Source organism: Drosophila mojavensis, unplaced genomic scaffold, assembly GCF_018153725.1.
Source record: "Drosophila mojavensis isolate 15081-1352.22 unplaced genomic scaffold, ASM1815372v1 contig_19, whole genome shotgun sequence".
Lineage (NCBI taxonomy): Eukaryota > Metazoa > Arthropoda > Insecta > Diptera > Drosophilidae > Drosophila > Drosophila mojavensis.
In genome coordinates, this window is record NW_025318726.1 from 1385001 (window position 1) to 1410492 (window position 25492).

Below are 25492 nucleotides of genomic sequence, written 5' to 3' on the forward strand. Positions count from 1 at the left end.
CCAGAAAAGGGACTTTGAAACAAAGAGCGGAAAAGGCTACTTCGGCACCCGCAGAAAAGCCGAAAGTAGTAACACAACCAGCAAAAAAAAAAGAGAAGAAGAAACCTCCCCGTTCAGAAGCAGTCCTCATAAAACCTGAAAGTGGACAAAGCTACGTAGATGTTTTACGAAACATACGCAGCACAATCCAACAGGACGAAAAGGCAAACGTGAGAGGCATAAGGAAAACCCGATCCGGGGCACTCCTTGTAGAACTGAGCAGAGGGGAAAAGTTACATCCGGAACTAGTTGAAAAACTAAAGGCTACCGTTAAAAAAACAGCTACGGTAGCCGAGTTAAAGCCTACAGCGACAGTGGAGATCCGAGATCTAGACTCACTAACTGTAGAGTCTGAGGTGGCTGAGGCAGTGCGACAAGTCCTTGATAATTCATCAGTGGACTTGCGCATAAAAGTCACTGCCCCAAACAGTCGAGAGCAAGTAAGGGCCTTTGTAACTTTAGAAAGCCAATTAGCGGAGACGTTGCTGAGCTCAGACATTAAAATTGGTTTTGTCAGGGCTAGGCCCAGGATGTGTCAACCCATCCGCAGATGCTACAGATGCTTCGGGGTCGGCCATCTGCAGACCAACTGCACAGGACCGGACAGAAGTGGTGGTGGCATCTGCATTAGATGTGGTGAATCAGGTCACAAGATGAAAGACTGCAAAAAACCACCAAAATGCTGCATTTGCACGGATGCGGGGCGTACTTCTGTCGATCACATGCCGGGATCGCAGAAATGCCCAAGCACACGACAAACTACAGCAAAATGTTGAAAATTCTCCAAGGTAATCTACACCGGAGCAAAACGGCAGATGCACTTTTGACACAGATAGTAGCAGAACATGCTATAGATGTAGTGATCATCAGTGAGCAATATAAGCGAAAAGAGAACGGAGTTTGGTTAGAGGACGACACCAAGACTGCGGCCATATGGATCCCCAGTAGTAGTGGACAACAGCCACTAGAAAGCAAGATGGGAAACTGCTACGTCTACGCACGCTTCAGAGAAGTCGCAGTAGTCAGTTGCTACCTAACCCCTAGCGATGACATAAGCACCTTCCAGAATAAACTCGATGCAATCGAGGATCTCCTCGTGGATCGACGGCAGCCCTTCATTGTGGCAGGCGATCTGAATGCACGAGCAGTGGACTGGGGAATGTCGTCTACTAACTCTAGAGGACGAAAAATTATGGATATGGCCGCTAGGTCCGGGTTAGTGGTAGCAAACCGCGGAAGCAGACCTACCTTCCATAGGCCGGGATGTGAAGGCACAATACCTGACGTAACCTTTGGATCCGAACACATCGTAGATCGGATAAAGGACTGGAAGATACTCGATGACTTCACGGGAAGTGATCACGAGTATATATCATATGACTTCCAAAATACCAGTCAGCAAAACCACCCATCATACTCAAGAAAGACTTCTCATAGATGGGACATAAGTAAGGTGGATACAGGCAAACTACTAGCTGAATTAGATAGGCGAGAACGACAGTTCGACGGCACATTGACGTCGAAGCAAGTGGTCGAAAGAAGCCTAACCGCTATGGAAAGAGCGTGTAACGTATCGATGCCAAAAACGCACAGCAAACACGGAGGTAGACGACAGGCGTACTGGTGGAACCACGATATTGCAGAAAAAAGGAAAGTATGCATACAATGTAGAAGAAGGCTAACAAGGGCACGACGCTCTGGAAATTTCACGACGGAAGCGTTAGCAGCCAAGATTGCGAGAAAAGAACTGTCGATTGCTATCACACGCAGTAAGCATGACAAGTGGAAAGAGCTCTGCAAAGATATAAATAAAGACCCTTGGGGACTTGGCTACAAGATAGTCATGAAAAAGCTGAGAAACTACGGAGCAGTGCCAAACGTGGATGATGACACGATGGATCACATAGTGGAAACACTATTTCCAGCACACATCCACGAGGCGCATGAGCGAGCACCCGTAGAGCTCGATGGTTCAGTCCCAGATTTCACCGAGGAAGAACTCAACATTGCAGCTCTCTCCCTGAAGAACAACAAAGCGCCGGGACCAGATAATATACCGGCAGAAATACTGAAGGTGATAGCATCAGGACGTCCCACTTTTCTACTTAGGATGTATAACGCATGTCTAAAAGAAAGGATATTCCCAGAAGCGTGGAAAGAACAGAGACTGGTGCTCATTAGCAAAGGCAAAGGCGATCCCAACACACCCTCGGCTTATCGCCCATTGTGTATGTTAAACACAGCTGGGAAGCTTTTAGAAAAGCTCATAAGACCTAGACTACTCGCAGCAGTAGAGGCTGCTGGAGGACTTAGCCCTAGGCAACATGGGTTCAGAGCTGGAAAATCCACAATGGGAGCTATCGATGAAGTGGTTCAGGCAGCCAGAGCTACGCAAAGAGGAAATGCATACTCGCGCCCAGTTGTTCTGTTAGCAACGCTGGACGTTAAAAACGCCTTTAATAGTGTAAGGTGGACTGATATGCTTACTTCCTTGGAACACCGCTTCCAGATACCGGAGTACCTCATGAATATGATCAGGAGCTATTTGCAGGATCGAATACTCCTGTACTCCACGCAAACTGGAACAAAACGATACAGAGTAACTGGAGGAGCTGCACAGGGGTCAATCCTGGGACCAGACCTGTGGAATATCAGCTACGACGACATACTAAGACTGGAAATGCCTGAAGACACCTTCCTTATTGGTTATGCCGATGATATCGCAGCCGTCATTACTGCCAGAAACACCATAGAGGCCCAAAAGAGACTTACCCAAGTCATGATCCGCACACAGACATGGCTCAGCTCTCGAGGATTGGAGCTTGCCACCCATAAAACAGAGTTACTTCTGTTCACGGGGAAGCAGATCCCAACCGAAATAGAGATGCGAGTAAGCGGAAACCTGATAAGGACGCAGAGGACAGTGAACTATCTAGGCGTTAGGCTGGACAGTAAACTTACCTTCTGGGAACAGCTGAAGTATGCCACGCGGAAAACAGCGACAGCAACGGGGTCTCTGAGTAGACTGATGGCAAACGTTGACGGCCCGACGGCAGGAAAACGGAGACTCCTCATGGAAGCGACAAATGCAATACTGCTATATGGCAGTGAAGTATGGGCGGATACCTTAGAGGCGAATGTAAGGCGAAAACCGATGCTAGCTGTGCAACGAAGAGCAGCCTTAAGGATAACATCGGCGTACCGCACAGTCTCCGGGGCGGCCGTGACTGTGATAGCAGCAGTCATACCGGTTGACTTGCTTGCCCAAGAGCGCAAAAAAATATGGAATCTTCGGCAAAGAGGAGAATACTCAGAACATGCGGCAAAGAGCATACGACAGCAAACCATAGTCTCGTGGAAGGCGAGATGGTCATGCGAAAGGTATGGAAGATGGACCGCTAAAATAATCCCCGATCTGGAGCAGTGGATAAATAGAAAGCACGGTGAAACGTCTTTCTATTTGACACAACTACTCTCCGGACATGGATACTTTCGAAAGTACCTAAATAAAATGGGGAAAACTGCCGAATCCAGCTGCATTTACTGCGAAAATGCAATGGACGATGCAGAACACACCTTCTTCAATTGCAAAAGATGGTCGGAAGAAAGAATCGACCTGGCAGAAACAGTAGGTGAAGTCAAAGTAGAGACGTTAGTACAGCAAATGTGCAGCAGCATAGACGCTTGGAAAAAAGTCTATGACTTCGCCGAAAAGGTTCTGCGGCGGAAGAAGTATGACCTGGACGCAGGCGCACAGAGGGCAACGCTCATTTAGAGCACACAATGGGGTTCCACCTTGAAGGTTAATGCGGGATATCTCCTGGTTCCAAGGTGGATTTGAGCCCCAGAAGAGGAGGATTTTTTAGTCGGTAAGCAGTTATGCAGTCCGACACACCGGTCAAAGTGACGACATGACTGACGGTGCATAAAGCATTTTTTCCTACCTCAGCCCAACAAAAAAAAAAAAAAAAAAAAAAATATTATATTATCTGTATAGTGAATCAATTCCAGCTAAAGTTGCTCACTCCATTATGCATTTCTTTGACAGCTAAGTGGCGATTATTTTAATATTTCATAATATTTTAATATGAATGTAAATGTAAAAGTAATAAATATTGCTGACCGATACTAAATTAATTTTTTTACAGTAAATAAATTTTTGCTATAGAATGTCTCTAGCATCTAACATGATTGACATATTCTGGTTTAAGATTCAGACTCATCAAGTCTCGAAAAATTCAAAAAGTATTGATTAAGTAATAACATTAAGAAAATATTAATTTAATTAATTATGCACATTAATAAAATAAATGTGCAGCACTATAGTGCAAAGCTCTGGAACTACTTACTTAACTACAGCTCCAGATACGCGAATAAACTGGAAGCGCATCCACGGCAGTTCGCTCTATAGGCTAGCTACCAATAGTGATTGGCGAAGGCTGAAAAAATTAAATTATTGTGGAAAGGAATAGAATGGGAAATAGAATTACAGATATTTTGTGCTTATAAGTACACCCACTAGCTAAGTCTTAAATCTCTATAGAATCAAAGACAATAAGCGAATGCAACGCAGATAACTCTAGCATTCGGACAATACAATGATATATATAGTACTTTGTACCCTAGCTTAAATTCCAGACCCGAATCTGCATTGTTCACGAACCAAAGAAATAACCATAAATGATTATGGAGCCGAATAATTATTGAGCTTAGCTTTTATTATTTATTTACCTTATAGATAATAGATCACAGCAATTTATTCATACAGATATTCACATGAATTCGCTTTTTAACTGAACAAATATTATAAATATTTAAAATAAAAGATATATATGGAAATATAATATATAAAATTCCTTGCTACATCAAAAAATATAACTTTAATATATATGGTATTATAATATACATAACAAGCAGATACTTTCCTCCATCAATTTCATATGCATAAACTGCATATATTTTGTTTAAATTCAATTCAGAATAAGTATTTATAAAAAAATAAAAAATAAAAAGCAATTTGAGTTGATTTTTTGTATATTCATAAAATTTGAACATAATTCCTTAATATTCCAATGATTTCAGCATTCATTGCGAGCAACTGAGCACTTTATGGTGTGAAAACGATCCCAGGACACACACGGTCGTCCTTTATGGCCGGGCCAGGACGCTGTCAGAGCGCTGCCAGGTGCAGGCCTATGTACAAATGCTGTGCCTATCTCTAAAATCCTCAATGGCCTAAAGGCTCGCACTGTGCTGGCCATGCCCTGTCTCTCTCTCTCTCTCCCTCTCCCTGCTGACCAGAGCTCGAGTTAAGCCGGAGCACTTATAGAACTGAAAATTAAACAGAAAATGTCATGCATTTTGCATTCGGCAGTGGCCACAGCATAACAAATATGTATTCAAATATGAATGACCCAGCCACGCCCCCACCACACACACACACACACACGAGATATGCCAACTGCCCACATATTACAGAGACACGACTATCGCTTGCCCAGCTCGAGTCTCGCCCATTATACAAATGGTCATATTTAATTCGTTCTGCTGGCAATCGAAAAAAAAGGAAGAATCCCCCGACCAACCAGCTAACATGGAGCAGATACACACACGCACACTCACACACTCACACACTCATACCGTACTGTAGTACAATGTACCAAATCCCGTGTCTAATCTGTGGCAATAATGCTGCATATAAAAAGATAAAGTTCGCAGTGGACATTGGCAGAAGGTGGTCATTGGAATTGGTAAGGTGACCATAAAGTTGTATGATTTGTTTTATGGCCAACAGAGGACGTTATTATTGCTAAAAGGCACGCCCACAATGCCGAACGCCCCGGCAAGACGATGGAGGAACAGGTAACAAGGGAAGATCCACAGTCGACCCACTGAATTTTCGTGCACCCCAAATGCTGTGTCCACAGACAACGAGAGCGGGAGGGCGGCAGGGTGAGTGGGAGAGTGAGGGGGGAGAGAGAGTGTGAGAGCTCAATAAAGCATAATATGCGCACGTTTTTAATTGGCGTCCGCTGAAAGGCAGCCGAAGAGCCAAAAGATGGCGACGTTAGCTGCTACGCTGCTGACCAGAAACCAATTAGCGCCACACCAGACGATTGCCAATTTCATGTGTGTGTGTGTGTCTCCTTCTCTCTGTATGTGTGTGTGCGTGTGTGAGTAAGTGCCAAAGTCTAATTACGCTTCAATTGCGCTACTTGCATATAGAACGTTAAATTATGGAAATTTTTCGCAAAAGGCGCATTCCTTACACACACACACACACATATACGTGTGTATCAGTAAGTCTGTGTGTGTGTGTGTGTGTGTAGCATACAATTTTAATTTCAAATTGACAGAGCACAATTAGGCATTTGTTTCACGGCGAACAACCCAACATCCAGCATGGAGGCCAGCCAGGCTACACACATACATACATACATATATACGTGTATATCTATATATATTCTTGTAATGTATTTTATTGACGTTGGCGAGGTTATTGCATTGGGCATAAATTAATTTCACGACACGTAAATTGAGCAGTTTTTGACACTGGCAGCCAACCAACCCACCCACCCCTGCCCATTTCAGCCACCCAGCCACCCCCACCCTTACACAAAGCCAATTACGTAGCTAAGGTTTTTGCTGCGCGTGGTGACAATTTTGCTGCTTACCTAAGATTTTCGTTGTCGTAATTGTGTGCCACACTGCAAACCATTAATTCTCGTTAGCGTCCGAAAAGCAACAACAACAGCAACAACAATGGCAACAACAATGGCAATGGCAATGACCTGGTCAGCAACTTGGCAGCTTCTTTGGCTCTTTTCATATTAATTTAGTTGATTTTTGTGTGAATTAATTAGGCAAAAGGTGAAAATGAAGATGAATGTTTTAATTAGGCGGGCCAGGCAGTGAAACAGCGCGGATTTGAATGTCACACGCGACCCAGCGCCAACCCCCAACCCCCAACACCCAACCTGAACCCCACTCCCAACCCCAACTGGCAAAAAAACATGCAACACTTTAAGAGCTTTAAGAGGCGCAATCATTTGCAGCACGACCCGAGGAATCATTCGGGCCCTGCCATAGAAGAAAATCCCGGCAAAGGCTTAAGCACTGTCTGACAAAACACCTGAGACATTCAATTATAGTGCCACGAGCTGCGGCTCCAACAACAACCAGCGCCAGCGACAGCAAAGACGGCAGCGACAGCTGCGACAGCAGAGACAGCCGGGTCAGAGGAGACGACGCTGGCTTAAAAAATTGTCAACCAACAACAGCTCCAGCTCCAGCTCCAGCTCCAGCTCCAGCAGCAACGAATTAAAAAATATATTTATATAGAGAGCTGCGATACAAAATAAGAGCTGGCATTTTAAGTGGAGGCCATAGATGAATTCTGGAATGCCCTAACGGTTAATATATGCAAATATAGTTATTTAAATAAGTGCAATGTGAATCTCAGATTTCATCTATGAGTTCGTACTCTTATGCCATTTAAAAATAATTTATTTATACTATAATTAATTTTATAATAAGTGAAAAACAAATAACTGCATTAAATAAAGAATCCGGGCAATATATTGATTCTGGAATTTATTTATTTATATAATTAATAATTTAATAATACGCATACATTAATAATTTGTATATTGCTTAAAAATAGAATGTGGAATTTATGAATTCTGAAATGCTCTACAATTAGTAATCAATCATATTAGTTCAGTAAGAAGTATTCCAGAATTCATCTATGAATTGGATATCGTAACCTTATACAATTTTACAAAAATTTATTTATATTATTAACAATTTGTATAATGGGACATCTTTGAATTCTAGTTAACTCATGCAAAGAAGTATAAGTTATCCCCTATTTTAAATTTTTTAATTATATTTGTTTTATATTTGTGAGTTCGTCTTATTAGACAATTCCAAACTAATTTTTTTACATTGATTTGTATATCATTTGTTTGTTTGTTTTTTTTTTTTTTTTTTTTTTTTTTTTTAATTGCCGAATTTCCTTGTGTATTTTGGGACAGCATGAAGATTTAACAAATAAATTACAATACATTCTTGAGCTAGTCAATATTCAAAAACAATTTAATTCCGTTTATTATTGTGCAACAAATTACGTGTTATTTATTAATATTATTTTCTATTATTATATAATAATTTTCTATATTTAGAAAATAGCTATAACTATCCTCTTATCCTTTCATTATTCATTATCCACATATAATGATTTTTATTCTTATTCGAAAAATAAAAATATATTGAGCAATGTCCATCCGCCTGTCTAATGAATTATATGCAAAGCATTTTGCAGCTATTGATGCTGATGACTTAAAATGGGACACAACTGTCTGAGATTTGGGATCTTGGACATACCATTTGATATAATTAACGATCAGAGCTGTGCAGGTTATCCAAAATTAAAATCACGCTTTTCAGGCGAATGTAATATAATAATTTAATGTAGTGTAATAATATAATGTAATATTACAGTAACAATAATATAATGTAATCCAATATTCTATTTTTTATTATGTACCACATAAGATATACTGCTTCTATAGGGTGACCCAATACAATGCCAAATAATATGTAACTCTATTGAAAATAATATGAAAATCTATAAATTAATAAATTCGCAAAGCAACAAATTGTAGCGTATTGAGATGTGGGTGTGTCGCTCGCCTGAGGAATGCTCTGGCAATATTTACTTGGGCAAAGTCAGCCAAAGAATGTGAAATGTAAAAAAAAAAAAAGAATAAAATAATAACTCGCTCGGTGGTTGCAGAAATGCTTAACTGCAGCAGGAGTAGCAGCAGCAGCAGCAGGAGTAGAGGCAGCATCAGCAGGAGTAGCAGGAGTAGCAGGAGTAGCAGCAGCAACGGCGACTGACTTGGAGCGAATGTTTCAGTTTAATAAGTGGCAAATGGGCCAAAACAGCTGCGGTTCATTCAGTTCAGTCTTGAGCGCTGGACAAACTCGGCCAAGAGCTTTGGCAAGGCATTAAGCGAGCGTTGGCTCGCTGGCTGACCAAGGCGCTTGCAAAGATTGAGGAAGGACTTTAACTGCGCTCCAGACTCTGAGGGAGATGCTGCAGGAGAAATTCGCACTGGAAGGGGAAAAGCGTCGTTGAGGCATTTCGCAGTTATGATGTCTCAGCCTATTGGGTATTTAGTATGTTTATGGGGCAGCTTTAAGGGGCTGACACATGGCAGCTGGCGAGCCAAGGAGTAGGAGCTAATAGGCCGTGTGCTAGTGTAACTAACCCATGTTTATGTTTTACACTGCACAACACAACTTTTGAGTAGTTCGAGCGCAAAACCCCAAAAGGAGACCCCACATAACTCTCGGCTGCTGCTGCTCAGTTTGTCCCCCAAAAAAAGCTCATTCATACAACATTTAAACAGTAACGGGACACAGACCATCACACACACACACACACACACACACACACAGACACACACATCAACCTTTGGTATTCAACGTAATCGCTTTCAACCACTTCAACGGCCATTTTGTGTGTTCTTGTTGTATGCATGTGTGTGTGTGTGTGTATGTGTGGCCCAATATAAAACCAATGCTGGTTGTTGTTGTTGCTTTTGTTGTTGTTGCTTTTGGCATTTCGGGGCCAGCCATCACAGTGCCAGACGTACCTTTATCGCTTCAAAGCACAGAAGCCGTGCTGAAGAGTGGAAGATTTATGGCGGATGCTGGAATTTAATGAAATTGCAAAACGAAAATGTTACAAGCACAAGCACAGAGAGAGAGAGAGAGTGAGAGAGAGAGGGGGAGCTATGGAGATAGAGATGGGGCACACACGACACGCACAAAATGGCGGCAAAGGACAACAAGCAACAGCGGCAGCTGCTGCCCGGAATGTGCACAAAGCTTCCCATCAACCCTTTCCGTTTATTTCTTTTTTTTTTCTTTCTCTTTCTTTTTTGTTGACATTTTCAGCTCGTTCTTGTGTAATTTGAATTTGTGACTAGAAATTAAGCAAAAGTGGCGCAGCTTTAACTTGGCCAACGGCACGCAGCAGGCAGCAGGCAGGAGGTGGCAGGCAGGAGGAGGAGGCGGCAGCCGTGCGGGCCAAATGCATTAACAGGCACTTGAAAAGTGCAATCTGGCCGCAATTGGAATGAATACCCGGCCGCGAAATGGTGGCGCGTGATAAAACACGTTTTAATATCGGGGCTCACTCTGACTCCGGCTGAAACTTCCCGGGCAGTCGACCCACACACACACGCACACACACACTCACACACTCACACTCCTGATGGCTATAATGGATATTGACAAAGGCCGGCTGCAGTCGGAGTCAGCCAGTTGCCAATTGGCAGTCAGCAGGCAGCAGGCAGCAGGACACTCGCCAAATGTTGCACACAACGTTTTACAAAGTTTGGTTAAGGCCAGCCACGCAGCAGGCCAGAGACTAGAGAGAGGGAGAGAGAGGGAGGGCGGGCATGCGTTGCTGTTGTAGGCGCCGTTAAAATTCAATGAATTGAAATTGTAAAGCGCGTCGCGACGCCATGCGACACGGCTGCCCAGGGAGCTGCCTGCTGAGCTGAGCTGAGCCTCCTCCCGAGTGTTGACTGGCGTGCAGTTCAAAGCGATGTCCTTGTGTGTGTGTGTTAGTGTCTGTGTGTGCGTCTGCAACACCGGTAATTACTGCCACGTGACAATGAAAATTACCAGGCAACACAGAGCCTTTAAAGCTGCTCAACGCATCGCAACATAAATATTGAGGCGCCCCCGCCTGAGCATATTGAGTGTCGACCGCCATTGCTCTTCGAGATCTACGATCCGGAAGGGGGCAACCAAACCCCACCAAAGGAATAGCCGCCCAAGTCGAGGCCGAGCTCAGTTTATGTAAGTTCACAAAGCAGAGCAACAAAGACGGCGAGCCTCCTCTCTATGAGGAGCAGCTTCTAGGGCACAGTGGGGCCAGCTAAGAGAACAGCCAATGGAATATTTCGTAAAGTTCAGTCTTATAAGATCTATAGATCTACCATTTTCATACGTTGATAAGTAATTAGATCCAATTGGATTAATTTGTTATTCAAAGATTACTCTAAAAGGTCAATTGATTCATTGTAATAGAAGGCGTTGACTAGTGATGGCAGGATTAGTCATATGATACGCACTGATCGATTATTGGGTTGCGATTAATTGCAAGCATAATCGATTATCCCAAAAAAGGATTGCGTTAGTCTCTAGAGTATTTAAACCAGGCGCCTTTTGACTTGTGGGAAAAGGGGGAAGAGATTGAGCACCAAAGATCTTGCGAAGCTCTTGTTTCTGAATTCTAGACTTAATAAATAAAATATTTACATATTTTTGTTGAGCATTTCAATACAATATCTAAAAAAAAAAAAAAAAAAAAAAAAAAAAAGAAGAAAGAACTAGAAAAAAGATTATTTGATTAATGATTAAGGATGTTTCAATAATCGAATACATACATTCGGTTTTTGTCATCCTAGTGATGATTGAGAGGAATAGCAACATATTGTCTGTTTATTTAATACAGCTGTAGACATACTGAGTTGTCTATCTTGTTGAGAGTTATCATAATCAACATGTTATGTGAACCAAATAAAGTGATTATCATCGGGTTTTTCTTTAATTTCAAAATCTATATGAGTCCCTCGAATATGGGCAGCCTTATAGGGCTGGCCGATGGGTCCGCCGAATATGAAAGATTTCTGTAATATTTTGTGTCTTCTTAAGGAATGAAAAAATATCCTATAAAACATAATAAATTCCCTCCATGAGCGACCCACTTCATACATTCAGATATTCCACTGGATATTGCACTTTGCGTACTGCCGATCACGCCCACTGTGGCAGGGTGGGTCAGTCGGGCTGGGTCGGTTGGTCAACATCAGCTGAGCTCGTAAATAAATCAATGAGCCGCTTTGTATTGCAGCCGGCGCCTTCGCTTCGAGTCGGCGACAGGGGCGCAGCTTTTGCCTCTTTTTTATTCCTGCTCAGCCTCAGAGGAGCAGCGCATAAATTTATGCAGCTCGCCTTGGAGACGGACTCAACTCAGCTGGAGCAGTGCCCGACCCAGACACGCCATTCGCCATTCGCCTGGCTCTTGGCCTCAGCCTCAGTCTCAGCCTCAGCCTCGGAGTTGACCTCGGCCTGCTGCTCGTCACTGCTGACGTATGTTTAGCTTGAGTGGATTTTATTGTGACAGCGTCAGGATTTAGTATGGACAGCAACTGGAACTGGCAGGCAGTAATGAGGTCTCGATGCCACGCCCCGTCCGTCCATGCGCTTTAACCATGGCATGCAGCATAGTTTACTGTCTATCTGTCTGTCTGTCTGTGTGAGTGTGTGTGTGTGTGTTTTATGCACTGTTTTGTAATTAATTTGAGCAATTTTTGCGATTTTAGCCAAAATTTATTGACTGCACTCAAACATTGCGCATACGACGCGTCTCCCAAGGGCCTCGCAAACGGGACTGCCACATGGCTCCGGCTGCAGACAGCGAGCTGAGCTGAGCGCGCCACAAAATCAATGCTAAAATATGCAAATTTTTATTTGCGCGACAATTTCAATTTAACGACAATGACGACGACGGCAGCGCACAGTTTTCTATTAACATTGGGTTTCCTTTTTTTTTTTTTTTTTTTTTTTGTCGCCCCCGTTGCTTTGTTTTGAATAGCGAATTACTCTCAGCAGTGCCGTTAACACCACTGTGCAGCCACTCCCAGCCGCCCCCAATCGAGGCGGGCCAAGGGAGCCAAAGGCAGCGAATCGTTTTCCGAAAATGTGGAAATCTGTAAGCAAAGTTTTGGTACTTTTAAGGCCACAGCTACGACTACGGCTACGACTACGGCTACGGCTGGGGACGGACACGGGCACGCATTGAGCCATTCAGGGGATCATTATGCGTACAGCCACGTTATGGCGCCTCAAGTGCCGTTTTTGGTCGGATGTTGGCCATAGGCGTCGCAAAGGGGCGGGGGGAGGCATGCAGGGAGACAGCTGCAAAGTAGCCGGCGGGAGTTTGTTTGGCTAAGCCAATCAGGAGCCAAAGCAAAAGGGAAAGTGAATTCAAGTTAACAGTTTATATTATTGCTATATTTATATATCATCCTAAAGATAAAATAGTTTACTTATTTAACTTGCAATCAATAATAATTACAATAAAATTAACTAAAGAATTTCATGAACAAACTGTGTTTGATAAGATTTTATTATTGCTATATATTACATTATTGCCATAGAATATATCCATATAGTATAAACATGAAGCATCCTTAAGTTGAAATAGTTGAGTTAACAATATTTAACTTTCGATTGAATTATTATTAAGATAAACAAAATGTAAGCGGGGTGAAGGCATAGCAGATGGTATAAATGGAAATTTAAATGGAAAATTAATTAATAAATATTGCTACATTTAATTATGCAATTACAGCGGAATCCGGTTATAACGACGCTCAAGAGACCGTCGACGGAAGACGCCTTAGCCGCATAGGTTTGTTCATAAAAGTTTGTCTGGAGGTCAGAACTTTCGTCGCAATAACTGTACGGACGCTATGAGCGGAGTCGTTATAACCGGAGTCGTTATAACCGGATTCTACTGTACTAAACTGAAATTATGAAACTAAAAACAAAAATCAAATATAGATAGATAATTAATCATCAGTATTAGTTGAATAACATACAGAAGACTTGCCTTGAGTGTTCTCATTCAATACTCAAGCTGAAACAAAGATACAATAATATTGTTCAAGCAACCTCCGACAGCGCCAAGCTGCATATTCAAGAGATTTCATTGCAAAATACAACCAGAGCTAGAAGAGCAGCAATAGTAGTAGCAATAGTAGTAGAAGTAGTAGTAGTAGTAGTAGTAGTACTGTTGGAAACAAAAAACTCTATGATAAACTCCATATTTTGCAAACAAGTAAGAACTTATATTTGGATTAATATATATTGCTAAAAATATACATATTAATTTATTAACATAAGTTTAATATATATTGATTTTTAATATGTTAAATTAGACGTCGATATTGAGTCACTCAGTCTTAATTTTTGATCCAACGTTTAGTGCTCAGACGCCCTACTATTATTACTTATTTGTATACTCTGAGCCCATTGAAAAGGCAAAATGGTTGTATTTGATGCATGTAGCAGGCAGAAGGAAGCGTGGCAGTATATTCCTGAAGTATATTCCTGATTCATAATTCATAGCTATATTCTTGATCAGGCGAATATTAGAGCAAGGGCAACACATACTGTGTACTTAAGGCTACTTTGGGTATTCTAGCACTTCTATTGCACTCCTGCAATTTACGCAGAGATCTGCACCTAATCAACTCACAATTGTTCTGCCATGCATTGCAGCATTGAGGCAGTCATTCATCCGTAAATAAAACTCTTGGCAATTTCTTTAATCTCTGATTGGATAACCGCTGGCGAGCTGTGCGTGTTGGAGAGCAAACTTGTCGGATTAATTGCAAAAACTAAACGGAACATAAACAATTATCATAAGCAGGAAAAGTCGAGGAGCTGAATTATTATTGACAGGACTTTTAAAATTGCGACCAATCCGGAATACGCTGAACGAAATAGCCAAGTCAGCTTAGGCTGCGTGGCTCCATCTTTATCCACCCCCACCACACCACACCACACAGAGACTCCCCCGTCCGGACTGTGGAGCAGTGGAGCAGTGAAACTTCGGCGCCAAGATTTATAGCAGATGCGAAGCCCATGCGAAAATAACTTTAGCGGAAAAGTGCCGACAAAACACAAGAAAATGCTTAACCAACAAGGCGGTCAGACGCACACACACAGACACACACACACACGCACGCTAAGGATCCCATTTACAGATGCTTGGGGTCCTCTCCTGGGAGCTGAAAATTGCAAACGCTTCGCTGCGCAGTGCCAAAAACTTCATGAATTTAATTACCGAATTTTTTCGCTGTAATTACGAAATTCTTTTGGCCAAAAGCGGAATTTTCATTTCATTTTCATTAAAATATTTTGCCAGTAAGTGTTTACAAATATGCCAGACGCCACGCCCCGGCCACGCGACGCCCACCCGCACATCCTGATATACATACCTATACACATATATATGAGCCTTGTAAATCCAAACCGAGTTGCCAACTTGGCCAACTTGGCCAACTTGGCTCACTTGGTAGTTGTGCAACTTGGCCAGGCCAGCCCAGCCAGCCCGCTGCTATTTACGACTTGCTGACGCAATTATTCAGTTATTGGCCCACAAAGCCGCAAAGCATCAATGTGGACCTGGCTGTGGACTTGGCCTGGTTTGCACCGGGCTCTGCCTCTTCTCGCCAGTGCATTATTAACTCGACCACGATAAGCTCATAATGAGGCCGGATAACTGCCCGCCCCCAAATGTGTGGTCTTTTCTGCATCAGTATCTGTGTATGTATCTCTCTCTCTCTCTCTCTCTCTCACACACTCTCTGTCTCTGCTTCCGTTTCTGTTTGTCTTTGCAAAACAAACTCGAATGCATTACAGTTATAGCAACACGTTTATTTACCCAGCTCCATATTGACTTCATTACAATTAAATTAGTTTGAATTATGTACGAGCAGACCAACATCTCCCATACAAACAAAGACCCTTAAAATATACAAATATATTTATGCCGTCCTTATTGTCAATTCTCAAAGAATTGCATGCTCTCTATATTTACTCTTAAACGAATTCATTTTTTTTATTTTTTTCTGTGTATTCTTATAGTTATTAATATAAATACTGGATCATAGTCGAAAATTTCTAATTAACAAATAGACCGTCGTGTTTGGGTGCCGTTTATGTACATAAGATATGAAAGCAGAGCCACAATCGGATTGGATCTAAATTAAATTTAATTTAGTAAAGCTTTTTCTTATAGTCACTATCATAAATGGATTATATGTACAGTACACATATATTTTCCTATATATAGAATTCCATATAAAATTATTACACTCCGTGGAGTTAAAATGATTATATTCAAGAGATATCGGAGAAGATATCTGTGAAAGATGGAACTCGCTTATTAATAGACGGCGCAGCCAGAGGTCGCGCCATCTTCTGTGTATTTATGCAACTGCTCCGGGTGCTCTAAAGCCAGCCACAACGACAAAATGGTTCTTCGATATTCACTGATTTATAAGCCGCAATAATAACAGCCCTATATGTCTTGCATTGGCAATATTATAAAATATAATAATTGTCCTCATGAAAAAAACTTAAATGATTAATTTCTATTGCGCAGGAAAGGAATCTGCAATAATGGCCAAGCAAGACTATGCAACAAACATTTTTACCAACTGTCTATAATGCCATCTATCGGACAGTTGGTATACTATTATTACACTTCTACAATATCTGATTCACTCTAGCGCTTATATTATGAACTAAATTATATGAGCTAAAATGTATTGACATTTTTACACTATAAAGCGGCCTCTAGCGGTCAAGTCTCACACTGAATTTCCCATTGAATCTCAAACTGTATTTGTGTAAATACATCGATATATTTATATACTTAAATTAATTTTTAATTGTGTTTCTAATGCGCCAGACATACATTGATAAGGCCATTGGTGTAAAATATATATTGAATAATAATTATGCTAACTCAATTCTCTATTATGGAATATCTTCATTTTACTTATTGTGAAGCAATCGCCGTTAAGTATCGATAAGCAGTATCGTCATCTTAAGGCTCTTACAATTTCAAAATAGTGTACTATCGATATTTCACAAAAATACTTTGCTTAGCAAACTTGTGACATAATTTACAAAACAATGGTTTCGGTTTAAACAAAACTGCAATGAAGGTACGCTGGCAGATAGTCAATAGCTGCCTGCGTCAGCACTGGCGCCAACAAAGCAATGCTGCCACAGTTACAGCAGCTGTTCCAGTTACAGGAAACTCAGCTACACAGACAACAACTAATAAACCTGTCAAAAGCAACACACGTGAAACGTTCGTTGAGCGCATAGAACGCGGACCGGGTCTGAGAGACTTTTTCACTGTGAAAGCCCAGCGGAAGCTGAGGGAGGAGGAGACCTCGGATGCCGTTAGCAATGAGATACCTTACCTAAATGCAATAGACTTCAATGGTCATGGAAGGCGGGTGCACTTCGAAGTATATGGCTGCCAGATGAACACGAACGACACGGAGGTCGTGTGGAGCATTCTGAAGGAGCACGGCTACCAGCGAAGTGAAGACGTTGCCAATTCAGATGTCGTGATGCTTGTTACATGCGCTGTGCGCGAGGGCGCCGAACAGAAGATCTGGAATCGCCTGCGTCACTTGCGAGCGTTAAAGGAGAAGCGCGGCTCAAAGCGGGCCCCGCTGCAATTGACAATACTTGGCTGCATGGCTGAGAGATTGAAGGAGAAACTGCTGGAGCAGGAGCAATGCGTGGATGTGATTGCCGGTCCAGACAGCTACAAAGATCTACCGAGACTGTTGGCCGTTGCTCGCCACTATGGCAACTCGGCCATCAACGTCTTACTGTCTCTGGACGAGACCTATGCGGATGTCATGCCCGTCCGCTTGAACTCGCATTCGCCCACTGCCTTCGTCTCGATCATGCGTGGCTGTGACAATATGTGCACCTACTGCATCGTGCCTTTCACACGTGGTCGCGAGCGCTCCCGGCCGCTCGATTCAATCGTGCACGAGGTGCGCACACTGCAGGAGCAGGGCGTCAAGGAGGTGACGCTGCTGGGTCAAAATGTCAATTCCTATAGAGATAGGACTTCAGAAAATTCGACCAAAGCTGCTGGCAATACGGCACCGGGTTTCAGTACGGTTTACAAGCCTAAAACTGGCGGATTACCATTCTCAGTGCTGCTGCAAAGTGTAGCCGAGGCTGTGCCTGAAATGCGTATACGTTTCACATCGCCACATCCCAAAGACTTCTCTGACGAAGTACTGCGCGTCATTCGCGACTATCCTAATGTGTGTAAGCAACTCCATCTGCCCGCCCAGTCAGGCAACTCGGCCGTTCTAGCAAGGATGCGCCGTGGCTATACGCGCGAAGCCTACCTCCAGCTGGTAGAGCACATTCGTCAAATCCTGCCCAATGTGGGCTTGTCCAGTGACTTCATTTGCGGCTTCTGTGGTGAAACGGAGGCCGAATTCGAGGATACCATTTCCCTCATCGAAATCGTGCAGTATAACGTGGCGTTTCTGTTCGCGTACAGCATGCGCGAGAAAACCACGGCGCACAGACGCTGTGTGGACGACGTTCCAACAGCAGTTAAGACCGATCGACTGAAACGCATGGTGCAGGCATTCCGAGAAGGGGCCACCAAATTGCACAAACGTTTCGAGGGTCAGGAGCAACTCATCCTAATCGAGGGCAAGAGCAAGCGGTCCGACAGTCACTGGTTTGGGCGCAACGATGCCAATATTAAAGTAATTGTGCCCGCAGCAGCTCTACGCACTGCCAATGCGAATGAGTCCGCGAAAGATATAAATGTGGGCGATTTTGTGGTTGCACGCATCGTGGAATCCAACTCGCAAGTCCTGAAGGGCATACCTCTGTACCTCAGCAGCATCGGACATTACCACAGCATTGAATAAAGAAATGTCTCAAAAAGAGTGGTTTTAATCGAACTTAATTATTGAACATCACGTTTCCATTGGCAGCTCACTGCGGGCGCTTTCTATAGTCGCCGCGGGTTGATCCTCTTTGCTATGGTATTTGGCTATGTTACTCCGATAGAAGTCAAAGATCTCGGCACTGGCCTGGCGGCAAATACATTCGATATCATTGAACTGCGCAATCTTGAAGGCGCCTTTTGTTTGCACCAACAGCAGGTCTCCATCCACAGAATCAAAGGCAAATGTAAAGCTGGCTTTCTGATGCTGCGTCTCACTTTCCTCAGGGTCTAGAATAAAATCGCCTTTTTCATTGATGATACAGTGCACGGCTGCAAAGCTGTACTTCAAGGGCAAGCCTCCAATAAGCATGGCTAGACAGGCTGCATTCAAAGCGCACGCGTCTATCTGCAATATAATTGTTGAAAGAATCATTTCTCAAATACAATATGGACTCCTTACACTTCCACGATCCTCCAGCTCCTGCACCTGTAATGACATTTTCGCCCGCGGATAAGCTTCACTCAGGAGCGCCAGTTCCAACACATCTCGTATGGCTGCCTCGCGAATGCGCTCCTTCACCTGTGGCAAGCCAGCTTTGGGCCGATAGTTGCACTCGAGGTAGCTACCTTCAATGCTCAGATTCTGTGTCTTCACCTCGATGGGACCGAGCACGGCGGCAATAACAACTGTGGCACCTACAAATAGAATGTCTCAACCGGCATTCTAGCAGAACACGAGCAACAGTAACAAACCTTGGCTATACATGACGGAACCATCGCAGCGGGAGAGCGGATTGAATTTGCAATGCATCTCTCGTAATTTAACTTTGGCATCATTTTCAGTATTTGTTTTGTTCATTTTTATCGTATTTATCAATATTAATCAAACCGAACAAACAACGTGCGAGCATTAACAAAAAACGAATTAGAGATGAGCGAATTTGATTTGCCACTTACTCATCGCAAGTACTGTCACACTTTTGCTTCAGAAAAATATCGAATCAACAGGTTTCAAGAGGGTACGCTGATCAGCTGAAGCAACAGTCAAAATGAATTATTATAAAATTATATGTCATTAATTAGAAATACATTTTGAATAATTATTTTTTTCATATAGTATAGTATAGTTTAGTATACTATTTGCCGACAAAAACATTCATTTCGTGATTCATAGCTTATCAGCTGGCATTAGATTAACTATCGCCAAAATTGATACTTGGTATTTTTTCACATTCGTGAATAGTAACTAAAAAATACACACAGCACACAACATATTAGTGGTAGGGCCTCCAAAACTTGTTCATTCCACAAAGTAAACGCCCGCTGTTCAGGTTAAATCTCTCTGAATTAGAAAGCACAACAATGTCTGGTAAGTCGTACTTATAGTATAAAGCTAGTTTGGAATGTTACATAATTACTCATAAGGGCACATACTCTATTACAGGTGCTAATCCATTTGCGCAATTCGAGAAATCCTTCACTAAGGATGGTACCGTGTACAAGTACTTTGATCTGGCTTCCATTGATAACAAATATGGTAAGTCATACGGTAACGTGGTAACAGGTTTTCTAAAGAAATACCTACCGAAATACCTACATATGTACATATGTATGTAGAGCCACATATTTAATGCATAAAGCGACGATTTGAAGTTTGACCCCCAACAGTGGCCGCTTTAATTTGCAAGTCGAAGCAGTAGCAGTCGATAGGTGAGACTCGGGCGGCTTTTCCACCTCAGCTTTCCAATGCATACCTAGCACTTAATTGAAAGCGAAAGTTATTAATGTTACAGAGGAGGCGAACCGATGGCAGAGATCGGCAAAGTTCATTTGTGAATGTCAGGCACACGACGAGACCGGCGAGCTCTGATAAGGCCCAACTACACTAGATTGTGCGTTAATAAAGCTCTTGTATTATGTAGTAGACACTTATCAGTAGCAACAAGACAAATTCAAACTGCTGATATCGGACGATTTCGTGGCCTGATGCCTTAGACATGCGAGTGTAAAAACATAATTTGTATATGTGTGCGTGTGTGTGTGAGCTCCCTATGCATCTCCATAGGGGCGGAATGTTTTAAAGTGCGACGCGTGTTTCTAGCCGCCTGCGGTGAGAGCTGTTGAAGCTAGATTTGTTACCCAATCACAAAGGGCAAGTGGCTAGCTGAAAAACAATCGCCTCAAAAAAACCTATTATTGCCTAATAAGTGCTCGCTATCTGTTTCTTTAGACAAACAAAATTGTTGTGCGTCAAATGTAATCGTTAGAAAAATAATCTAATTGGCTTACAGACCAGCTGCCCTACTCGATTCGTGTACTTTTGGAGTCTGCGGTGCGCAACTGCGACAACTTCCATATTCTCGAGAAGGATGTACAGAGCATTCTGAGCTGGACGCCCGCGCTGAAGCAGGGCTCCAATGATGTGGAGGTCTCGTTCAAGCCAGCTCGTGTCATTCTGCAGGTGCGTTGCATACTTTGCCTTGTATGATTACTTGATACTTATTAAAATGTTAATAGGATTTTACGGGCGTGCCTGCTGTTGTGGACTTTGCGGCCATGCGTGATGCTGTCCTAGATTTGGGTGGCAATCCCGAGAAAATCAATCCCATCTGCCCCGCCGATTTGGTCATCGATCATTCCGTGCAAGTCGACTTTGCCCGCGTCCCAGATGCCTTGGCTAAGAACCAGAACTTGGAGTTCGAGCGAAACAAGGAACGTTTTACTTTCCTGAAGGTGAATACTGAGTTATATAAACATTAACAAACTATTTTCTAAATACAATATACGTTGACTTTCAGTGGGGTGCCCGTGCCTTTAATAATATGTTGATTGTGCCGCCCGGCTCTGGCATTGTGCATCAAGTGAACTTGGAGTATCTGGCGCGTGTCGTCTTCGAAGCCGAATCCAGCGATGGCAGCAAAATTCTGTATCCTGACAGCGTTGTCGGCACCGACTCGCACACCACCATGATTAACGGCTTGGGAGTGCTAGGCTGGGGTGTGGGTGGCATTGAGGCTGAGGCTGTGATGTTGGGTCAATCCATCTCCATGCTGTTGCCCGAAGTCATTGGCTACAAGCTGACAGGCAAGCTGAGCCCCTTGGCCACCTCCACGGACTTGGTGCTAACCATTACCAAGCATCTGCGTCAATTGGGTGTCGTCGGCAAGTTCGTTGAGTTCTATGGCCCAGGCGTGGCTGAGCTGAGCATTGCGGATCGTGCCACAATCAGTAACATGTGTCCCGAGTATGGTGCTACCGTGGGCTATTTCCCCATTGATGAAAACACGCTCGGCTACATGAAGCAAACAAGTAAGATTATACAAATAGATCTTTATTTTTCGACTCGTTGAATTATTGCCACTCTAGATCGCTCCGAGAAGAAAATTGATATCATCCGTGAGTATCTGAAGGCCACTCAGCAATTGCGCAACTACGCCAATGAAGCTCAAGATCCCATATTCACTCAGGTTAGCTGATTGCATAATTGAAATTCAACTAAATGCTTATCTGTGTGTGCACTTACTTGCAGAGCATCACCCTGGATCTGTCTACAGTAGTGACCTCTGTGTCGGGACCCAAACGGCCGCACGATCGTGTTTCTGTTTCAAACATGCCCGAAGACTTCAAGTCGTGCCTGTCCAGTCCCGTAAGTTGAACAAATTTCGCTCTTATGAGATAAACAAAGCCCAGTGATGCTTGGACATCTGACAAAACTGAACTTAGTGTATCCCATAAATTGAAATCCTTAATCACATTTCAAATCTCAAGTTCAAAACCGCAACGCGACCGACTGTTAGGCTGCTTACAAAAGAGCTATCTAAAAGAAACAGCAACTGTGATATGTAATAGGTTGAAATGTAAAATCACGGCTACTATTTCCTTAGATAACTCGATATAAATTGATATCGCTTCAACGTTAGACCTATTGCATCACTCGGATCAATCTCTCACAGCGAATTGCATTGATGTGTTAGCTTGATGATTGCGATTCCCTCATAAGCGGGCACACCAATGCAGTTAGTTGTGAAATGCCGGACCGCAGGCATTGGCAAGACACTAGCACGTAACACTCAGAACTGAAACCTGGCTGTTGGCCATCTAGCTCTTATAAGCACCGTTGCGTTCAATGGCCGCTGCCAGCGCATCAAGTTTCCTATGGCAGCGGCAGCGACAGCAGCAGCGGCTGATCGGTTTTAGTTATTACCAAAATTCGCTGAGAATGCGCTTTACCTTCTGGCACGCTCGATATTTTTATGCCGAATTTCTAAAATTGTGAAGTGCTATTGTTTTTAATGCACCTCAGTGGACTTTAACGGGTTCTGAACCCGGGCCTGGCCCGGCATGGCCTGCACCGATGGGGCCTCACGCGCCGCTTCCGCAAACAAACTGACCTACAAATAGTTCGGACAGAGCGGGGTCATTGAACGCCCAAATAACTTCTGTTCTCTTCATACACATTTGTAATCAGCATTTTCCATTGTTGCCACACTTTAGGTCGGCTTCAAGGGATTTGCTATTGCGCCAGAAGCCCTTGCGGCCAGCGGCGAATTCCAGTGGGACGATGGAAAGACTTACAAGCTCCAGCACGGATCCGTTGTCATTGCAGCAATTACGTCTTGCACGAACACCTCAAATCCTTCCGTGATGTTGGGTGCTGGCTTGCTAGCCAAGAAAGCGGTCGAGAAGGGGCTTAGCATTTTGCCCTATATCAAGACTTCTTTGTCGCCTGGATCTGGTGTCGTAACCTACTATTTAAAAGAATCGGGCGTCATTCCGTATTTGGAAAAGCTTGGCTTCGACATTGTGGGCTACGGCTGCATGACTTGCATTGGAAACTCCGGTCCTCTTGAGGAGAACGTTGTGAACACAATTGAAAAGAATGGTTTGGTCTGTGCTGGCGTCTTGTCGGGCAACCGTAACTTCGAAGGTCGCATTCACCCCAACACCCGTGCCAACTACTTGGCCAGTCCATTGTTGGTGATTGCATATGCCATTGCTGGACGTGTGGACATTGATTTTGAGAAGGAACCTCTGGGCGTAGATAGCAATGGAAAGAATGTTTTCCTTCGCGATATCTGGCCAACGCGCACTGAAATTCAGGAAGTGGAAAACAAGCACGTTATTCCGGCCATGTTCCAGGAAGTATACAGTAAGTCTATTGGTCGTTAAATTCTTGAACTATATTAAAAAAACTCTTGCATGCTCATAGGTAAGATTGAATTGGGCTCAGAGGACTGGCAAACGCTGAAGGTGTCTGATGGTAAGCTTTATCCATGGAGCGCTGATTCCACGTACATCAAGCGTCCGCCCTTCTTCGAGGGAATGACTAGAGAGCTCCCGAAGCTGCAGAGCATTCAGAAGGCGCGCTGCTTGCTCTTCTTGGGCGACTCTGTGACCACAGATCACATTTCACCAGCCGGCTCCATCGCCAGAAACTCGCCAGCAGCTCGTTTCCTCGCCGGGCGCAATTTGACTCCCCGAGACTTCAATTCGTATGGCTCGCGTCGAGGCAATGACGCCATTATGGCACGTGGCACCTTCGCCAATATTCGCCTGGTAAACAAACTGGTCACAAAGACCGGTCCACGCACCTTGCACATACCCAGCCAGGAGGAACTCGACATCTTTGATGCTGCTGAACGCTATCGCGAGGAAGGAACTCCGTTGGTTCTGGTCGTTGGCAAGGACTATGGCAGTGGCAGCTCTCGCGATTGGGCCGCAAAGGGTCCCTTCCTATTGGGTGTGAAGGCTGTCATTGCAGAATCATACGAGCGCATTCATCGTTCCAACCTTGTCGGCATGGGCATTATTCCACTGCAGTTCTTGCCTGGCCAAAGCGCTGAGACACTTAACTTGAACGGTCGTGAGGTCTACAACATTGCTCTACCCGAAACCGGATTGAAGCCAGGCCAGAAGATTCAAGTCGAAGTATGTAGAGAACTTAATGGCTTTAGAAGATTTATTTAATTTGCATACTTTTCAGGCTGATGGAACTGTGTTTGAGACTATACTGCGATTCGACACGGAGGTGGATATTACCTACTACCAGAACGGCGGCATCCTCAACTATATGATTCGCAAGATGCTCTCTTAAATCACCCCTCTTATTATTTGCTTATTCCACTTGCATTTTTAAAATTGTACATTGTAGTCTCCTAAGTTTTTAATGTGTGCTGGTGCTTATCCTAATTAATGGTCCAACCAATTAAATTAAGCCTACTTCTCATTCAACTCATTTCTGAATAATAATGTGGCTCTTTGAAGGTAAATAAACAGATTTATTCTACTCGTCTTGCTCTTTCCTCTACACTGCTGAATTGTTAATAAATAAGATAGGCAAGTACACCAAATCTACAAGTAGCCCTTATCTAGCGACCATGAGCTTGAATGCAATGTCATCTGTCTACAGCAATTATTACTTCATAGATTCATAATAAATATAAAGCAAAATTTATTATCAGTTAGTACGTAATGACTGAACCCCTACTTAATAATGCTGAGTAACATATACAAGATTATAAGTGTATATGTATTTTATTGTTCATTCACGTAAAGAATTTGAAAGATTATAGAATTCCATCGATTGGTTTAACTATCTGTAATGTCCGATTAAAGGAAATTGTAATCATTTTTAAAATAGCGCAATATGTACACAGAAAAAACAGCATGATATAATATTTTATACACCCACCCGTTCAGCTGTCTACAGCTGTTGACGCACAAGTAAATATTTATCCACAATTATTCGATATCAAAGTCATTTTCATATATAAGTATGACTAGATTCAGTTTTAGATTTTATTTATTTTTGCATTTATAAGTTTCTGGATCCAAAGGGCATTG

The 25492-nt window shown here is 43.1% G+C and overlaps 3 protein-coding genes across 3 annotated transcripts; 2 read left to right on the forward strand and 1 right to left on the reverse strand.

Moving 5' to 3' along the window:
* Nucleotides 1–16769: 16769 nt before the first annotated feature.
* Nucleotides 16770–18647, forward strand: LOC6572465 (CDK5RAP1-like protein). Its single transcript, XM_001998536.4, has one exon. It carries the CDS (start codon nucleotides 16863–16865, stop codon nucleotides 18627–18629), a length of 1767 nt encoding a protein of 588 aa, XP_001998572.1. The 5' UTR covers nucleotides 16770–16862; the 3' UTR covers nucleotides 18630–18647.
* Nucleotides 18622–19590, reverse strand: LOC6572464 (exosome complex component RRP46). Its single transcript, XM_001998535.4, has 3 exons — nucleotides 19403–19590; nucleotides 19110–19345; nucleotides 18622–19055 (listed from the first exon to the last, which is right to left on the reverse strand). Exons 1-3 carry the CDS (start codon nucleotides 19506–19508, stop codon nucleotides 18678–18680), a joined length of 720 nt encoding a protein of 239 aa, XP_001998571.1. The 5' UTR covers nucleotides 19509–19590; the 3' UTR covers nucleotides 18622–18677.
* A 316-nt stretch (nucleotides 19591–19906) lies between these two features.
* LOC6572462 (cytoplasmic aconitate hydratase) lies at nucleotides 19907–24935 on the forward strand. Its single transcript, XM_001998534.4, has 10 exons — nucleotides 19907–20018; nucleotides 20094–20186; nucleotides 20941–21110; nucleotides 21167–21382; nucleotides 21448–21958; nucleotides 22016–22116; nucleotides 22179–22295; nucleotides 23144–23798; nucleotides 23859–24577; nucleotides 24633–24935. Exons 1-10 carry the CDS (start codon nucleotides 20012–20014, stop codon nucleotides 24741–24743), a joined length of 2700 nt encoding a protein of 899 aa, XP_001998570.2. The 5' UTR covers nucleotides 19907–20011; the 3' UTR covers nucleotides 24744–24935.
* Nucleotides 24936–25492: the final 557 nt, after the last annotated feature.